Here is an 18,092-nt window from a genome sequence, read left to right on the forward strand (position 1 = left end):
AAATCGGGACTTTTAAAAGTCCCGATTTTGTGCTCCGTTGCTCCGCCGCTTGCCGGGGGCCGGCCCCTCCCCCCGCGGTCTATCTTCCCGTCGCTTTGGATTCACTTCTCCGCCCGTCCTACCTTTCAGAAAGTGGTTGATTTTCTGTTTCTAGAGTTGCTGTTCTTCTTCTCTTCGATCTCCCGTTGGATTTGTAGGTGTTTGCATTCTTTAGATAAGCTATCTAGCTGATCTCCCGCTACCTGAAGTAGTCTCAGCCTGCTACTTCTCCGCCATCTTGACTCCTCTCCTACTTTGCACATTTTAAAATCTGGTAGTTTCTTGTTGAGTTATAAGAGTTCTCTCTTTCTTTTTTTTTCTTAGTAAACTCTACACATATTGGGGCACAAATTCATGACCCTGTGATCAAGAGTTGCATGTTTTACCAACTGAGCCAGCCAGGTGGCCCAGGAGTTCTCTATATATTCTAGATATATTTTTTTAAGATTTTATTTATTTATTTGACAGAGAGAGATCACTAGTAGGCAGAGAGGCAGGCAGAGAGAGAGGGGGAAGCAGGCTCCCTGCTGAGCAGAGAGCCTGATGCAGGCTCAATCCCAGGACCCTGAGACCATGACCTGAGCAGAAGGCAAAGGATTAACCCACTGAGCCACCCAGGCACCCCTATATATTCTAGATATTAATCCCTATTGGATATATGATTTGCAAATATTTTCTCTTATTCTGTAGATTGGATATTCTTTTTGATGTACAAAATTTTTAAATTTTCATAAAGTACAATTTGTCTCTTCTTCTTTTGTTGCGTGTGCCTTTGGTATCAGAGCCAAGAAATCCTTGCTAAATCCAATGTCATGAAGATTTTACCCTATATTTTTTCTAAGAGTTTTATGCTTTTAGTTCTTACATTTAAGTCTTTGATCTGTTTTGACTTGATTTTTACATATAGTATTAGGTAAGGGTCCCACTTTGTTCTTTTGCATGTGGATATCCAGTTTTCCCAGCATGGTCTGTTGAATAGACAGTCCCTGGGGTGCCTGGGTGGTTCAGTGGGTTAAGCCTCTACCTTTGGCTCAGGTCGTGATCTCAGAGTCCTGGGATTGAGCCCTGAATCAGGCTCTCTGTTTGGCAGGGAGCCTGCTTCCCCCTCTCTCTCTGCCTGCTTGTGATCTCTCTCTCTGTCAATTAAATAAATAACATCTTAAAAAATAAAAGACAGTCCTTTCTCTATCAAATGGTCTTAGCACTCTTGTCAAAAATCATTTGACCAGGGGAACCTGGGTGACTCAGCGGGTTAAGCCTCTGCCTTCAGCTCAGGTCACCATCTCAGGGTCCTGGGATCAAGCCCCGCATCGGGCTCTCTGCTTGGCAGGGAGCCTGCTTCATCTCTCTCTCTGCCTGTCTCTCTGCCTACTTGTAATCTCTCTCTCTCTCTCTCTCTCTGTCGAATAAATAAATAAAATCTTAAAAAAAAAAATCATTTGACCAAATACGTGAGAGCTTATTTCTGGGTTCTCTATTCTATTGATCTGTATGTCTGTCTTCATTCTAGTACATACTGTTTTGATTACTGTAGCTTTGTAGTAAGTTCTGAAATCAGGAAGTATGAGTCCTCCAGCTCTATAGTACTTTTTCATGACTGTTTTGCTATTTGGTGTCCTTTGAGATTCCATTTTGGGCAGGTTTTTCTATTTCTGCAAAAAATGTCTTCAGAATTTTGATAGGGATTTCACTGAGTCTATAGATCAATTTGGGTAGTATTAACGTTTAACAATACTAAGTCTTCCAATCCATGAACATGGGATATGTCTCCATTTGCTTATAGCTTTAATTTCTTTCAGCAATGCTTTGAAGTTTTCATTGTACAAGTCCTTCACCTTCATTGTACACTTTCATTGTACAAGTCCTTCCCCTGGTTAATTCCTAAGTACTTTATTCTTTTTGATACTACGTAAATGGAATGGTTTTCTTTTCTTTCTTTCTTTTTTTCTTAGATTGTATGTATGTATGTATGTGAGACAGAGAGAGAGAGCACAAGCAGGGAAGAGAGGGAGAAGCAGGCTCCCCAAGAGCAGGGAACCCAATGCAGGGTTTGATCCCAGGAACCCTGTGATCAAGATCTGCGCTGAAGGCAGATGCTTAATGGACTGAGCCTCCCAGGTGCCCCGGAATGGTTTTCCTAATTTTCTTTGTGGATTGTTCATTGTTACTATACAGAAATACAACTGATTTTTGTGTGTTGACTTTGTTTCCAGCTACTTTGCTGAATTCATTTATTAGCTGTAAGAACATTTTCCTACATAGATAAAAGGTTTTTCTACCCTCCATAGAATGTTTTTCTACCTCCCATGGTCTACATAAAAGATCATGTCATCTGCAAACAGATATAATTTTATTTTTTCCTTTCTAATTTGGGTGCCTTTTATTTATCTTTCTTGTCTAACTGATTCGGCTAGAACGTCTAGTATTATGTTGAATACAAGTGGCAAAAGTGGGCATCTTTTCCTTGTTCCTGATTTTAGAGGAAAAGCTTTCAGATTTTCACAACTGAGTACAATACTAGCTATGGGTTTTTCATATGTATATTTTATTATGTTGAGGTAGTTTCCTTCTATTCCTATTTGTTGAGTGTTTTTATCATAGGAGTGTACTGAATTTTGTAAATACTTTTCCTGCTTCAACTGAGATGATCCTGAGGATTTTTCCCCTTTCATTCTATTGATCTAGTGTACTAAATTGACTTTTGTATGTTGAACCATCCCAGCATTCCAGGAATAAATCCCATTTGGCTGTGGTATATGATCTTTTTAATATGCTCAATTTGGTTTGGTAGTATTTTTTGAATATTTTGCATTAATGTACAGAAAGTCTGTAGATTTCTTTCCTTGTTCAAGTGTCTTTAGCTGGGTTTGGTATCACGGTAATGCTAGCCTCAGAGAATGAGTCAGGAAGTATTCCCTCCTTTTCAGTTTTTGGAAAAGGTTGAGAAGGACTTAAATGTTTGGTAGAATTCACCAGTGAAGGCAACAGGCTCACAGCTTTTCTTGTTGGGAGACTCTTGATTACTGATTTAATCTCCTTACTAGTGATAGATCTATTCAGATTTTCTATTTCTTGCTAAGTTTTCTGTTTCTAGAATTTGTCCATTTTGTCTAGGTTACCTAACTTGTTAGTGTACAATTGTTCATAGTACTCTCATGTAATCCTTTTTATTTCTGTAGAGTCAGTAGTAATGTCCCCACTTCATTCCTGATTTTAGTAATTTGCGCCATCTCTTTTTTTCTTCGACCATCTAGCTAAAGGTTTGTCCATTTTGTTGCTCCTTCCCAAGAACCAGCTTTTGGTTTCATTGATTTTTCTCTATTGTTTTTCTATTCTCCATTTCATTTATCTCTTCTGTAAACTGTATTATTTATTTCCTTCTGCTAGATTTGGGTTTAGTTTGTTCTTTTTCAAGTTCCTTAAATTGTAAAGTCAGCTTGTTGATTCGAGATCTTTCTTGTTTCTTAATTAAGCATTTATAGCTACAAATACATTTTTTAAGTCACATTACACAGAAAGATGAAAGGCAAAACTCTTCTGTTTCCATTTCCCTAATACCATACCCTAGAATTAGTCACTATTAATCAATATAAGATCCACGAGGGAAGTAATCTATCTTAATCATCACTGAATTCCTAATAACTAAACAGTGTCTGGAATATACTGGGAATAAGGGATTAATAATAAACATCTGTTGGATGAGTGAATCAAAGCATACAAAATTGAAGTATATAAAATTTCCTAACGCTCTGGTTCAAGAATTCTAACAATACTTCATTTAAGGTAAAATTGGAGTGCACTATCATTCTGGAATGTTTATTTGTAATGTCCATACCTGATTGTTGGGCTTGGTGGATAAGCATTTCCCAAAGTAAAGAGTTTCTGTAACACAAAGGCTATTACATGCAGGCCCATCAATAACTCCAGTCTTGTACTTGTCACACTAAGAACGAGGAAACAAAAAAGTAGTTAATATAAAAATGTTATAAAAAGAAACAATAAACAATGTAAGGAGATATCTGTATTCTTTAAGATGAAGTTCTATGATGAAAAGAACTCAGGCTCTGGATTTGGACAGACCTGAATTTGAATCCAAGCTCTGTCCTTACCAGCTATATGATGATGAAAGACCTTGCTGGGACTAGGGTGTGCACAGAATTTGGAAGCTATTTTTCTCCCTTAACATGGTCTGAGGTGGTATGATACCTGGTCTCCCTAAGATTAGAGGCACTCTTTTAAAAAGTGGCTATGGTTTTAAAATGAAAAGTTAAAGTTTAAAATACCAAAAATAGGGGCATCTGAGTGGCTCAGTTGGTTAAGCCACTGCCTTTGGCTCAGGTCATGATCCCAGAGTCCTGGGATTGAGTCCCATATCAGGCTTCCCCTGCTCTGCAAAGACCCTGCTTCTCCCTCTCTCTCTGCCTGCCACTCTGCTCACTTGTGCTCTCTCTCTCTGTCAAATAAATAAATAAAATCTTTTTTAAAAACCCCTAAAATATTGGGGTGCCTGGGTGGCTCAGTCAGTTAAGCGTCTGCCTTTGACCCAGGTCATGATTCCAGGGCTCTGGGATTGAGACCCACATCAGGCTCCTTGCTCAGCAGGGAGTCTGCTTCTTCCTCTCCCTCTGCCCTTCCCCCTCCACTCATGGTATCTCTCACTTTCTCTCTCTCAAATAAATAAAATCTTTTAAAACGTTCCCAAAATATTTAAAAATAACAAAATGAAATTATCTCTGTCATCTGGTCATCCTTGAGATCACTGAAAAACAAGAAAATAAGAAAAATGAACACAAACTCCATCTTTTATAAGGTACCAAGTTAACCCTAAGACACAATTAGTGAGGATGGCCTACAAAGTTGAGTGAAAATTACACCAGAGGCCAAAGTATGTTGAGATTAAGTACCTGCTGTGACTTTAGTTCTCAATGTTGGCACAACACTAAAGAGGTAGTACACCTGAGGAGGAGAACCATCACCTGATTTACATTGAAAGTTTAAGGGGCACAAGCTGTGGGAACTTTCAAGGACTCTGGCATCCCGAAGCAGCAGGACAAGGCAGTGCTGAATGATAAATTCCTTAAAAATGTTATCTATGTTGGAGGCATCTGTTAATGAAACAGGTTGAGGGAGAATATAATATGAACATCTGCTGGGGAGATAATACTGGCTAAGCATGATCTGTTTGTGTATTTTTGTCTCTAGTTTCTCCTTTTTACTCTTACACATGACACACATACCCACACACTCGGCCATAGCAGCCTCACTATTAGCACAATTCACTGCTCCAGTTGCTTCCTGCAAATAGCTGGTCGAGAAAGAACACTTTTCATTCGATGATGAGTAATAACCAAAGGAAAATAAGATCAATACAGCAAGTCTACAAGAAAAAGGAGGAAAGGAAATAAAAAGCTAATGTTATAAAGAGACATTTTCCAGAAAAATGTTGCCATGAAGCAGACCAAACATAATGCTGTGAATTCAAAGGACTTAATGAAACAGCTTAAAAAACAAGACCTCAAAACAGAAGAATTGATGCTGAGACATCAGAAGGAAATGTAAAATAAGCTAGCAGAAATGAAGAAAAGGAAAAAAATCCTAGAAATTAAAACCACATTATAAGTGAGGGCAGGGGAAGAAGGCAGATAAAGATGACAACACAGTTAGACTTAACACAGGGCTGGGTTAAGAAAAATGAGAAAATGGCAATGGAAAGTTAAAAAGAACTAAAAATAATTTGAGGCAAAATTATAGACACAGAAGACATGATATCCAGCATGTCTACATGAAGGAGAATAGAACAAGTGGAAATGAAAAAATATTCAAAGTATAATTCAAGGCAACTTCATGTAAGTGAAAAGACACTTTATAAATTGAAAGGACACAATGTGTCCCAAGAAAACTGATATAGAATGACCCTCATGACCTATCCCATTGAATTTTACTAGACTTCAAAAATAAATAATCTTTTCAGCATTCAGGCAAAAAGATCAAGGCACCTTTAAAGGGAAATAAATCAGATTGACCTCAGATTTCTCCACAGCCACATCAATGGTAGATAAAGGTGCAATGCCAGCAAAATCTTTTTTTTTTAAAGATTTTATTTATTTATTTGACAGACAGAGATCACAAGTAGGCAGAGAGGCAGGCAGAGAGAGAGGAGGAAGCAGGCTCCCCACTGAGCAGAGAGCCCGATGCGGGACTCGATCCCAGGACCCTGAGATCATGACCTGAGCCGAAGGCAGCGGCTTAACCCACTGAGCCACCCAGGCGCCTGCCAGCAAAGTCTTTGAGAAAGAAAGTGTGACTTGCCTGAATCCTAATTTGTTAATTTTTAAAGGGGATATGGATAATACTTGACTTATACCATAATTATGAAGGGGCCCAGGTTGGGCAGAGAGCTTTCCTAAAAATAAATAAATAAATAAATAATAAAATTATAGCATTATTATGAGGTAAAATGATATAATAATGAGTACAGATCACCTGTGATTTTAATGAGTGCTCAACACTATTATTTTACATAGCTAAACTTGTTTCAAGTAAAAGGCATCAAATGTTTTTGAACATATAAGGATTAGAAAATAGAACTCCATTACTGTCTCTTAAAGAACTACCAGAGAATGGATTTTAGGTAACCAGCAGATGAACAAGAGAACCTGAATGTGGAAGCCCCCTGAAATGTAGGATTGGGATGAAAACAACCCTGGGAATCTACTTCATAATAATTAATAAAATATCTGATAATCACCAGATGCTTATTATAGGTCAGGCACTGTTCTAGTGCTATAATTTCATTATCATGAAAACAAACCTGTGAGGTAGAACCTATTGTTATATACATTGTAAAAACAAGGAAACAATTATCTATTAAGTAACTTGCTTAAGGTCACACACCTAAAAAATGATAAAGCCAAGATTTCAACCGAGGCAGTCTGGTTCCGGGGCTCCTTCTCATAATAACTACTGTATATTGTTGAGAATGTTAATATTATTTTTTAAAAAGATTTTATTTGTCAGAGAGAGAGAAAGAGAGAGAGAACACACAAGCAGGGGGAGCAGCAGGTAGAAGGAGAAGCAGGCTCCCTGCTGAGCAGGGAGCTCGATGTGGGACTCCATCCCAGGACCCTGAGATCATGACCTAAGCTGAAGGCAGACACGTAATGGACTGAGCCACCCAGGTGTCCCAGAATGTTAATACTATAAACTACACCAGTAAAAGTAGTAAAATTAACAAAAACCAAGAAGAGAAGATGTAAAAAGATGAAAGTTGCCAAAAGGATTAATTTCTTTATCTTTAATATTCAAGGTCAAAAGATAATACACCTTATAAATCAAATAACAGAGACAGAAGTATATTCAAAAGTATACCGATGATCACTAGAAGAACAAATAATAATAATGTATTGATTAAAATTAGGTGGAGCAAAGGAGATGAGAATGGAATTATAATTTTGTCACTTCTTATAATAAGTAGATATAAGAAATACAGGATAAAGTACATTTTTTAAAACCACAGCATAAAAAGCTAAACACTAGAAGAGCTAAATACAGAATACAAACCTTCCTGATTACCAGAAGGAACATGCATAAAATAAAGAAATATACACTATCCAGAGAAAGATACAAAACAAATGAATTTTTTTTTTTTTAAGATTTTGTTTATTTATTTGACAGAGAGACACAACGAGAGAGGGAACATAAGCAGGAGGAACAGGAGAGGGAGAAGCAGGCTTCCTGAGCAGGGAGCCTGATGCGGGGTTCAATCCCAGGACTCTAGGATCATGACCTGAGCAGAAGGCAGATGCTTAACTACTGAGTCACCCAGGTGCCCAAACCAAATGGATCCTTAAAAATGGAAAGTAGGTCATAAAATGTGCTCTAGAACTAAGTCATATCTATAAATGTCAGTGGGATAAGCTCATCTACTGAAAGAAAAATATCCTCAAAAAAGAGTCAAAAAAGTTGAAAAAAAAAAAAGGACAGTACAGGTATATCAAACAAATGCAAGGAAAATACAATTAAGTCACAATCTTACATCAGAAGAGATTGAAGTCAGAGGTGGAGAAAGCATTAAATAAGGTTTTAAAAAAAAGCCCTCCTTATAATGTTAAAACATACAATCCACAACAAAGATATTACATTCATGAGTTTCTATAAAGCAAATAAAGTAGAATTAAAATTTATTAAGCAAAATCTATAGGAGATAGAAGAAATAAACAGAAAGGCATTAGAGTAGGAGACCCTAGTTCACTTTTCTTAGTCCATGACAGATCAAAAAGTCTATAAAAAAAGGATATAGAAGAACTACAAAACCTGACTAATAGAGTGGATTTATATGCCTTGACAACAGACTTTTCAAATGTCCATGGAACACTTTACAAAATTAGACCAAAGCCTTAATACATTCCACTTAGTAGAAACGGCAGAAACAGTATTCTCCAAACACAATACGATAAAACTTGAGGGGCGCCTGGGTGGCTCAGTGGGTTAAGCCTCTGCCTTCAGCTCAGGTCATGATCTCAGGGTCCTGGGATCCAGTCCTGAATTGGGCTCTCTGCTCAGCAGGGAGCCTGCTTCCTCCTCTCTCTCTGTCAGCCTCTCTGCCTACTTGTGATCTCTCTCTGTGTCAAATAAATAAATAAAATCTTAAAAAAAAAAACCCAATATGATAAAACTTGGAATTAACAAAACATCTATCGATACATAATTAAATGTTCTTTTAATTCCTGAAAATCAAAGAGAAAGTCCAAACTGAAATGTTAAGTATCTAGGAAATAACAATAACAGAAACTGAAAATAAGATTAATGATAAAATCAAAGAGCCGCTTAAAGAAAACTATTTTAATTATGTTCATAAACAGCAAAGAACAAAACAAATGAAATAAAAATTCAAGAAATTAGAAAAAAAAAAATCCAAAGAAAGCAGAAAGAAGGAATTAACCAATATGAAATAATAATATAAGGTTATGGTATGTTCCTGTAGTTGCAAGAATTCCTCTGACCTTCATCTCCCAATCTTTGCTTTAGATCTCTTGCTCTTTTGGTTTTTGCAATTACCTTTTGATGGTTCTTCTCCAGAATTCTCCTTTTCTGTTTGGTTCCCTCAATCTGATGACATAATGCTGCTTACAGATCAATCTTGCCCAGCTCTGGTTCTTGGGATTGTGCAACCTATTAGAGGGCCAACATTGGGCTTCTCTTATATGAGATAGGGATTGTAGATAATTTCTTAAGCCCTTCATCTTGCGGGCTTAAGGTTTTCATTGATCCCAAGGAAATGGCCAAAACACAGTTGAGTCTGTTAAGTACTCAATTCTTGAAAGGGCCACCTACCAACACTTTCTACATTTTGCTGTGAGGATGCAGATAGCTTTAGTAGAGATGGAGGACCCTGCCCATCTGAAGAAGTAAGTGCCAACACCCAGAAGCTGGGTTCAGCTGTCACTACCAGAGAAGTTCCTGGGTAAGCTGTGACCATGCCTGCTTTCTCCTGCAGACCTGGCTATAACCAAGAACATGAGGTTTCATTTTCAGAGGAGGAACAGAGCAGTCTAGTTCCCAGACTCAAGTTTAGGGGGGACCACATGGGAGATACTCAATACTTTCTTCCCCAGGTCAACCTCTGATTTTTAGGGAAAGCAGAACCATCTGTTTGGTATCTCTGCTTGTAACAGATGGCCAGCAATTTCACCGACATACGTCTTCGGTGAGGCAAAGGTCGGGGGAGTTGCAAGGCCTGACTCAGGAGCTGGGGTGAAACCTCCTACAGCTACAGGTTAGAGTTTCTAGTGAATTTAGATCACATAGATCACATCCTCTGGCCACAAAGATATAAGAAATCAACAAAAAAATAATGTAAACATAAACACAGACATGTTCAGAAACTAAAAAGCGCATTCCTAAGTATTTTGTGGATTAAAGGAGAAATCACAATGGAATATACATATTAACACTTGTGAGATGCAGCTAAAGCAGTTCTTAGAGGGAAATTTACAGCTTCAAATGCAATGATGAAAAAACAACTGACTGAATATAAATAGTAAGGACTCAACTAAAGAGTCTCAAAAAGACCCCAAGAGTAACAGAGTAAACTTCCAAAAGAAGTAGAAGGAAAAAAAAGAAATAAAAAAAGAAAAAGATCAATAATACCAAAAACTAGTTCTTTGAAAACTTTAACATAGGAGATAAACCTTTAACAAGATTGATCAAGAGAAAAAGAGAAGGCACAGATAAAGATTATTCGGAAAGAAAAGATAGTGAATAATATAAACAACACTATGGCAATACATTTGAAATGAACAATTCTTCTAGAAAAATAAAAACAATAGAAAATGATGCAAGAAGAAATAGAAAATCCGAATAAGACTAGTGAACATTAAAAAATTGAATCCATAATGAAAAATCTTTCTCTCTAAAAACAGCAGGTCAAGGTGTAGTCTGGGAGGACCTCAGGCTGCCAACCAGAATGTAGTACTGTTTCTAAGTGGAAAATGGGTAAAACAACACAAATGGTCATTAACAGGAGGATGGCTGAATAAAGTGAAGTATGTTCATACAATGAAATACTATACAATAATTAAAATGAAAGAACTGAGGCTTGGGGAACACTCTTGCACTGTTGGTGGGAATGCAAACTGGTGCAGCCACTCTGAAGAACAGTATGGAGGCTCCCCAAAAAGTTAAAACTGGAGCTACCCTATTATAGAGCAATTGCACCACTTAGTATTTACCCGAAGCATACAAAAATACACATTCGAAGGAGGACATGCGCACGGATGTTTATAGCAGCATTATCAACAATACCCAAACTATGCAAAGTGTCCAAGTGTCAATTGACTGATGAAGGGATAAAGAGCATGTGCGCGCGTGTGTGTGTGTAATGGAGTATTATTCAGCCCCTAAAAAGAATGAAATCCTGCCATTTGCAAAGACATGGATGGAGCTACAGTGTATTATGCTAAGCAAAATACATCAATCAGAGAAAAATACCATATGATTTCACTCATGGAATTTAAGAAACAAACGGCTGAACATTTGGGAGAGAGGAAGAGAGAGAGGGCAACAAATCATGAGAGACTCTTAACTATTGAGAACAAACTGAGGAATGATGGAGGGAGGTGGGTGAGGAATGGGATAGATGGGTGGTGGGTGTTAAGAAGGGCACTTGTTAGGAAGAGCATTGGGTGTTATACGTAAATTATGAACCACTGAACTCTACACTTTTTTTTTTCCAAAGATTTTATTTATTTATTTGACAGACAGAGATCACAAGTAGGCAGAGAGGCAGGCAGAGATAGGAGGAAGCAGTCTCCCTGCTGAGCAGACAGCCTGATGCAGGGCTCGATCCCAGGACTCTGGGATCATGACCTGAGCCAAAGGCAGAGGCTTTAACCCACTGAGCCACCCAGGCACCTCACCATTATCTCCATTTTATTGATAAAGAAATGAAGGCAAGAGAGGTTAAGAAATCTGCAGGGCAGGTTAGTCATGGTGCTGGAATCTGAAACCAGTTAGTCTGACTCCAGAGCTTGCGGTTTTAATTAGCCATTGAGGTAAAAGAACCAGAATTACTTAATCTTGGAGAGGAGCACGTATAACAGATTTAATAATGGCTGGATCAGATGCCCATCCACAGTGTTCCTACTAAGGGACTCTGGACACATTCATTCCCTCTGCACAAGCAACTCAAAGCAGGGACAGGACTTCCACCTTTATTTTTTCCTTGGGACTTGCACATTGCCTGACGCATGATCAGTTGTGCTTAAAAAGTACTTGTCGAATGAATGAATAAATGAACTCTATTCTGAGTATTTATGCAGAAAGAGCACATTCTATTATGAACAGCTTCTAGAATAGGACTTAAAGAGTTATTTGCTTCAAATGTCCCAATCTTTGGCTTTTGAATCATTTTTTTTGGGGGGGCTCCTGAATCTTGAGGAACACTCTACTCATAACCCTGCCCAAGGTCAAGATTTAAACGTGGCCCTTTCCACCACACCCATAATCTTGAGGCTGTATATTTCCTTCCTGATCCTACATCGTTCCTCTCTTCTTTCCTTATATTCCCAAATCTAACATCATTTATATTCATGTTATCCTCCCTGGTGGAAAGTAAGCTGATTCAAAGGCAGAAACAAGGTCATATTCATCTTTGAACCTCCCCTTTCTAGCACACAGAACAGAGTTTAGTATTTTAAGTGTTCAGTAAATGTTTATCAAATAACTATGATTGAAAACATAGTAGTTTTGATCTTAAAACATTACTAAGAATAAAATTAATACTTTTCTATAATGCATTAAACATTTTTTTAAAAAGGACTAAATTAGTATCTTATTAGTGAATCGTTAAGCAGTGAAGACAAGTCTGACATTCAGCTACAAGAATCAGATTCCTGTTTTGAGCTAAGTCTTCAAGCCAACCCTGCATCAAAGAGGTGGTCACAAAGAACAGGCTCTTCAGCTTGTGGCTTCTATCACAAACCAAAAGCAAATTTCTCATATGCTTATATGAAAAAGTATGGTTGGCCACATACAGCTTTGTTTTTCAGGCATGGCCATACACACAAACTATAATCATTGCTAGTAATCTGATCTCCTAACTAGAAAGACACAGGTTATAAAGAAGTTCAACTTTACAATAGGATACTCAGCAGAAAATATTAAAGGTTTTACAGTGGTGAGATTTTACTGCTATGAGGATTCTGTCATACATCCTGCCTTTGTTTGCACATACCTGGTAGTACCAGAAGATGGCACTCTTCAGCTACGTTTTACAAAACCCATTGGCGCTGAAGGGGTAATTTCATGAACTGTGGAAATTGTATCTCAAAGAGCAATAACAATGAACAGACGTATAAATCCTAGGTTTTAAATCGTTTTCTAAGATTTATTTTCTTGCCAATTCTTCCTTAGGAAAAAACAGGAGAGTCGGGTTGCCTGAAAATTCTTCAAGTCCAGTTAGTGCCCTCTCCAATTCCCCACATCAGCTGTTTTATTTTTCACATCAGCTACTTTAATCTTCACCATTCTCTGCACTCTCATTGTATCATCAACATCTCTTTTTCCTTCTTCCCTGAATTCTTCCTCTCAGCCATTAATTGTGCTCATCGCATACTCTTCCTCTCCCTACACACACACACACACACACACACACACACACACGTATGCACACACACACAAGAACCTTCTCCATCTCTCCTCCCCTTCTGTTATAATGTCGTTAATGTACTTCAAAATTCTTCAGCAGACACAGTGTGACATTTGTGTGTTTATACTCCAGGAATGTATAGGGCTAGAGAGTCCTAATCAGGTAATAAAGAAGCATGTGCTCTGAGGCAACTACTACACATGCTTCTATCGTCCATATCCTAGTCAAGATTGATACATTTCTGGGATTTTGTTAATTAGTAAATAAGGGTCATATTGGTGACATTTTTAGCTTGTTATATGTCATAGTGAATGTTAGAAATGGACTATCATTGGTGAAATTGAAGGTATTTAAGATATGTAGATTGGTTGAAATATGGGATATCCCTTACCTTTTCATAATGGGGGTAGAAGAACCAGTTGAAGCTACAAACTTTATCTTTGGGGAGGTACTCAGAGTTAATTATTTTACAACAGAAATTCTCAAACTGTAGGAAGCTTCAGATCTCCTGTAAGTCTTGTTAAAACCGAGACAAATGGACCCCACTGTCAGAGTTTCTGACTCATTTGGTTTTAGGTGAGGCTGAAAATTTGCGTTTGGAGCAAGTTTCAAAGCGATACTAATGCTGCTGGTCAAAGAGACCACATTTTGAGAATCACTGGTTCAGAATTTCTAGTTGCCTGATGCTAATTATGAGGGCAATAGAAGCTTGCCTCTGTAGTATCATTGCTTCCGCCTTGAGTAAATCTTTCACGCAAGTTGACAGAACACCTAAAAGGACAGAATTAGAACTTTAATAAATTTACAGACTGATGGGGGCACCTGGGTGGCTCAGCGGGTTAAGCCTCTGCCTTCGGCTCAGGTCATGATCTCAGGGTCCTGGGATCGAGCCCCGCGTCGGGCTCTCTGCTCGGCTGGGAGTCTGCTTCCCCCTCTCACTCTGCCTGCCTCTCTGCCTACTTATGATCTCTGTCTGCCAAATAAATAAATAAAATTTTAAAAAAAATTTACAGACTGATTATATGGAAGGTTTTGTGACTGCTTACAATTAACTATGTGCTGAATAAATACCTAAATGTCTGCCAGAAATCATTTTCATTATAACCTAATAATAAGGTTGTGTGGGATAATCAGTTAATACTCACTGATATCAAACATTTTCAGTAGCTACCATTATCTTTCAAAACAGAAACTAAGGAGTATGCATAACTAAACTGGATGAGGTCAATTTTAAACAAATTCCAGGGGCTCCTGGGTGGCTCAGCTGGTTAAGTGTCTGCCTTTAGCTCAGGTCATGATCTCAGGGTCCGGAGATCTAGTCCCGCATCTGGCTCCTTGCTCAGCAGAGAGCCTGCTTCTCCCTTTCCCACTTCCCCTACTTGTGCCCGCTCTCTCTCTCTCTCTCTCTCCCAAATGAATAAATAACATCTTTAAAAAATTTAAAAAAAAATTCCCAGCTGAAAGGCAGAAGCAACCCAAGAGTTCATCAATGAACAGATGGATAAAAAAAAAATGTGGCATATATTTACAACAGAATATTATTCAACCTTAAAAAATAAGGAAATTCTGAAACATGCCATAATACGGATGAACCCTAAGGATATTATGCTAAATGAAATAAGCCAGTCACAAAAAGACAAGTACTGTGTGATTCCACTTTTTATAAGGTTTCTAAAGTAGACACATTCATAGAAACAACAAGTAGAATGGTGGCTGCCATGGGTTGAGGGGTAGGAGAAATAGGAAGTTCTTGTTTGATGGGTATAGAGTTTTGGTTTTGCAAGATGAAGAAGTTCTGGAGACTGGTTGCACAACAACAAATATACTTAACACTACTGAACTGGACGCTTAAAACTAGTTATAATGCACTGTGAGAAACAGTATGGAGGTTTTTTATGAAGTTAAAAATAGAACTACCATATGATCCAGCAATTCCACTTCTGGGTGTATATACAAAGGAAATGAAATCATTATCTCAAGGAGATATCTGTTCATGTTCTTTGCAGCACTATTCACAGCCACCAGGATAATAGAAACGACCTAAGTGGGGACACCTGGCTGGCTCCGTGGGTAGGCATGAGACTCTTGATCTCAGGGTGGTGAGTTCAAGCCCCATGTGAGGCGAAGATGTTATTTAAAGAGAAATTTGAAAAAAACAAAGAACTTGACTTATTAAAAAAACAAACCCTAAGTGTCTAATGATGAATAAAGAAAATGTGGTGTGTGTGCACAGATATATACATACACACACATACAATGAAATATTATTCAGCTTAAAAAAAGAAGAAAATCCTGTCATTTGTGACAACATGGATGAAACTGGAGGGCATTATGCTAAGTGAAATAAGCCAGACAGAGAAAGACAAATACCACATGGTATCACTTATATGTGGAATTAAGGAAAAAAAAAAAAAAGTCAAACTCGGAGAAGTGGTTACCATGGGCCGGGGGGTATGGGAAGTAGGGAGAGGCTGGTAAAAGGGTAAAAATGTTCAGTTAGAAGATGAATAAGGTATCAGGATCTAATGTATAATATGGTGACTAGAGCAGGTAACGCTGTATCGTATAAATGAAATTTGTTGAGAGTAAAACTTAAATGTTTTCACCCCCATGTCCCCCAAAAGGTAAATCTGTGAAGTAAGGGAGGTGTTAATTAACTCAAGGGAGGGAATCCTTTCAGAATGTATATCAAATCATCACATTATACCCTTAAAAATCTTACAATTTTGTCAATTACACATCAATAAAGCAAAAAAAGATAATGACAAACAAAAACAAAAGCGACCAAGATGATAAATGTTATGTATATTTTATCACAATTTTAAAGAATTTAAACCAAACTAAAACCAACTATTTCCAGCAGAGCTCCTAGAAACAGTAGTCTGTACTTGCTGTTGACATTTATTTCTCTTATCCAAAATTAATCTTTCTTTATTCTCTACCTTATTAAAAGGTGCCATCATCCACCCATGTATCTGAGGGAAGAAACAGGGAGTTGTCTTAAACTTCTTCTTCCTCATCACCCCTCTCCCCTCAACTGGTCACCGAGTGCTGGCAATCAAAGTTCTCCGTAATAGCCTTGAAACTTTTTCTTCTCTTCCATTCCCACCACCAATGCCAATGGTTTAAGCCCTGACTTCTCTGTGCCTGTATTACTGTAACAACCGTAAAACTGGTTTCCATGCCTGTGATGTCTCCGATCCAACCTACCCACTCTCCACAACTGATGAAATTCTTCTGAAACCTGTATCTGACCAATTGCTTCCCTGCGTAAGGGGTGCCTGGGTGGCTCAGTTGGTTAAGTGTCTGTCCTGGGACCAGGGTCCTGGGATTGAGCCTCAAATAGGGCTCGTTGCTCAGTGGGGAACCTAAGTCTCCCTCTCCCTGCTGTCCCCTTCCTCCCTACCGCCCCCCACCCCCACTTGTGCTCTCGCCCCTTGTGCTCTCTCTCAAATAAACAAATATATCTTTATAAAAACAAAGAGAAAGAAAAGAAAAGAAAACTTCTGTTGATTTTGTTTGTACTGCCCTGAGGATAAAAGGCAGACTCCTTAACAGGACATACGTGGGCTTTATGATTTTGACTGTGCAAAAGTGACCTCCGTAAGCTGCTCCTCAGGCTCTCTGCCCTGGCCAGGCGCTTCCTGGAATGTAGCATTCTTTCCTATCTCTGTAGCTATGCACATGCCTCCTACTGCTTATAATGGTCTATTCTTCAAAATCCAGTTAAGCTATAACCTCTTCCAGAAAGTCTTCTGGGATGTTCTCAGTTGAACTGCCCAGTGAAATATTGCATTGGACATGCTTATATTGAAAACTTATTAGTTGCTTATTGGCAATACTTGGGATATACTTACACTCAAAAAATAAACTCACCGTTTATTTTAAAATAAAATTTAACTGGGCATCCTGTTTTTGTGTTTGTCTGTTTTGCTAAATTTAGCAACCTTACTCCCAGTCTCAATTACATGCTTCTTGTTTATTTTTCCATATCCTCTACTAGTCTGTAAGCATCTTCAGGGCGGGGACATGTCTTATCTCCGTATCTGCCCATTCTAGCAAGTACTGGTAAGCACGTAACTAAAATAACATGTTGTTTAACTGTTGGTTTGTTTCTTCTAAACTGGCTTTAACCCTTAGTGTCTTTACTGCTTCTCAGAATTATGCTAATAGTAACAAGACCACATGTTTCAGGATTACGGTGACCATCACATGATACAAGAGAGTGCCCCATAACACACATAGGACACCAGAAATGCTGCTATAACCAGTTAACATTATTCTTAGAATAGGGCTTATGTTTTTAAGATTTTTTTAAAGATTTTATTTATTTATTTGAGAGAGAGAGAGAGAGAGAGAGAGAGAGAGAGATAGCATAGAGGGGGGAGGTCAGAGGGAGAAGCAGACTCCCTGCTAAGCAGGGAGCCCGATGTGGGACTTGATCCTGAGACTCCAGGATCATGACCTGAGCCGAAGGCAGTCGCTTAACCAACTGAGCCACCCAGGTGCCCTTGTTTGTTAAGATTTGAAATAAACTTGTTTAGGAAATATTTTTCTGTGAATTCACCAAGAAGAGATTAGTAATCTAGTTCAAACTGGCATAGAAGAAAACGATACTTTTCTTAAAAAGAAAAAATTAAGCTTTTACTCTGAAAACAGTAGGTTCCAAGTGGATTCATCCCACATATTTTAAAGACAAAAGATAATAGCACAAAATGAGGGGTGCTTGGGTGGCTCAGTGGGTTAAAGCCTCTGTCTTTGGCTCAGGTCATGATCCCGGGTCCTGGGATCGAGCCCCACATGGGGCTCCTGCTTCCTCCTCTCTCTCTCTGCCTGCCTCTCTGCCTACATGTGAGCTCTGTCTGTCAAATAAATAAATAAATAAATAAATCTTTTTTTTTTTTTT

General features: G+C 38.3%; 1 protein-coding gene across 3 annotated transcripts in view; it reads right to left on the reverse strand.

The window, feature by feature from the left end:
- The window catches only part of LOC111142803 (family with sequence similarity 69 member A), a 131,452-nt gene that overhangs the window by 9,493 nt on the left and 103,867 nt on the right, over nt 1–18,092 (reverse strand). For all 3 annotated transcript variants that reach the window (XM_022496118.1, XM_022496119.1, XM_022496120.1), the window contains one exon: nt 3,875–3,982. In XM_022496118.1, the coding sequence (XP_022351826.1) occupies nt 3,875–3,982 (108 nt within the window). The remainder of the gene's footprint in view (nt 1–3,874; nt 3,983–18,092) is intronic.

The sequence above is a fragment of the Enhydra lutris genome, unplaced genomic scaffold (genome assembly GCF_002288905.1).
Source record: "Enhydra lutris kenyoni isolate GAN:26980312 unplaced genomic scaffold, ASM228890v2 scaffoldscaffold9, whole genome shotgun sequence".
NCBI lineage: Eukaryota > Metazoa > Chordata > Mammalia > Carnivora > Mustelidae > Enhydra > Enhydra lutris.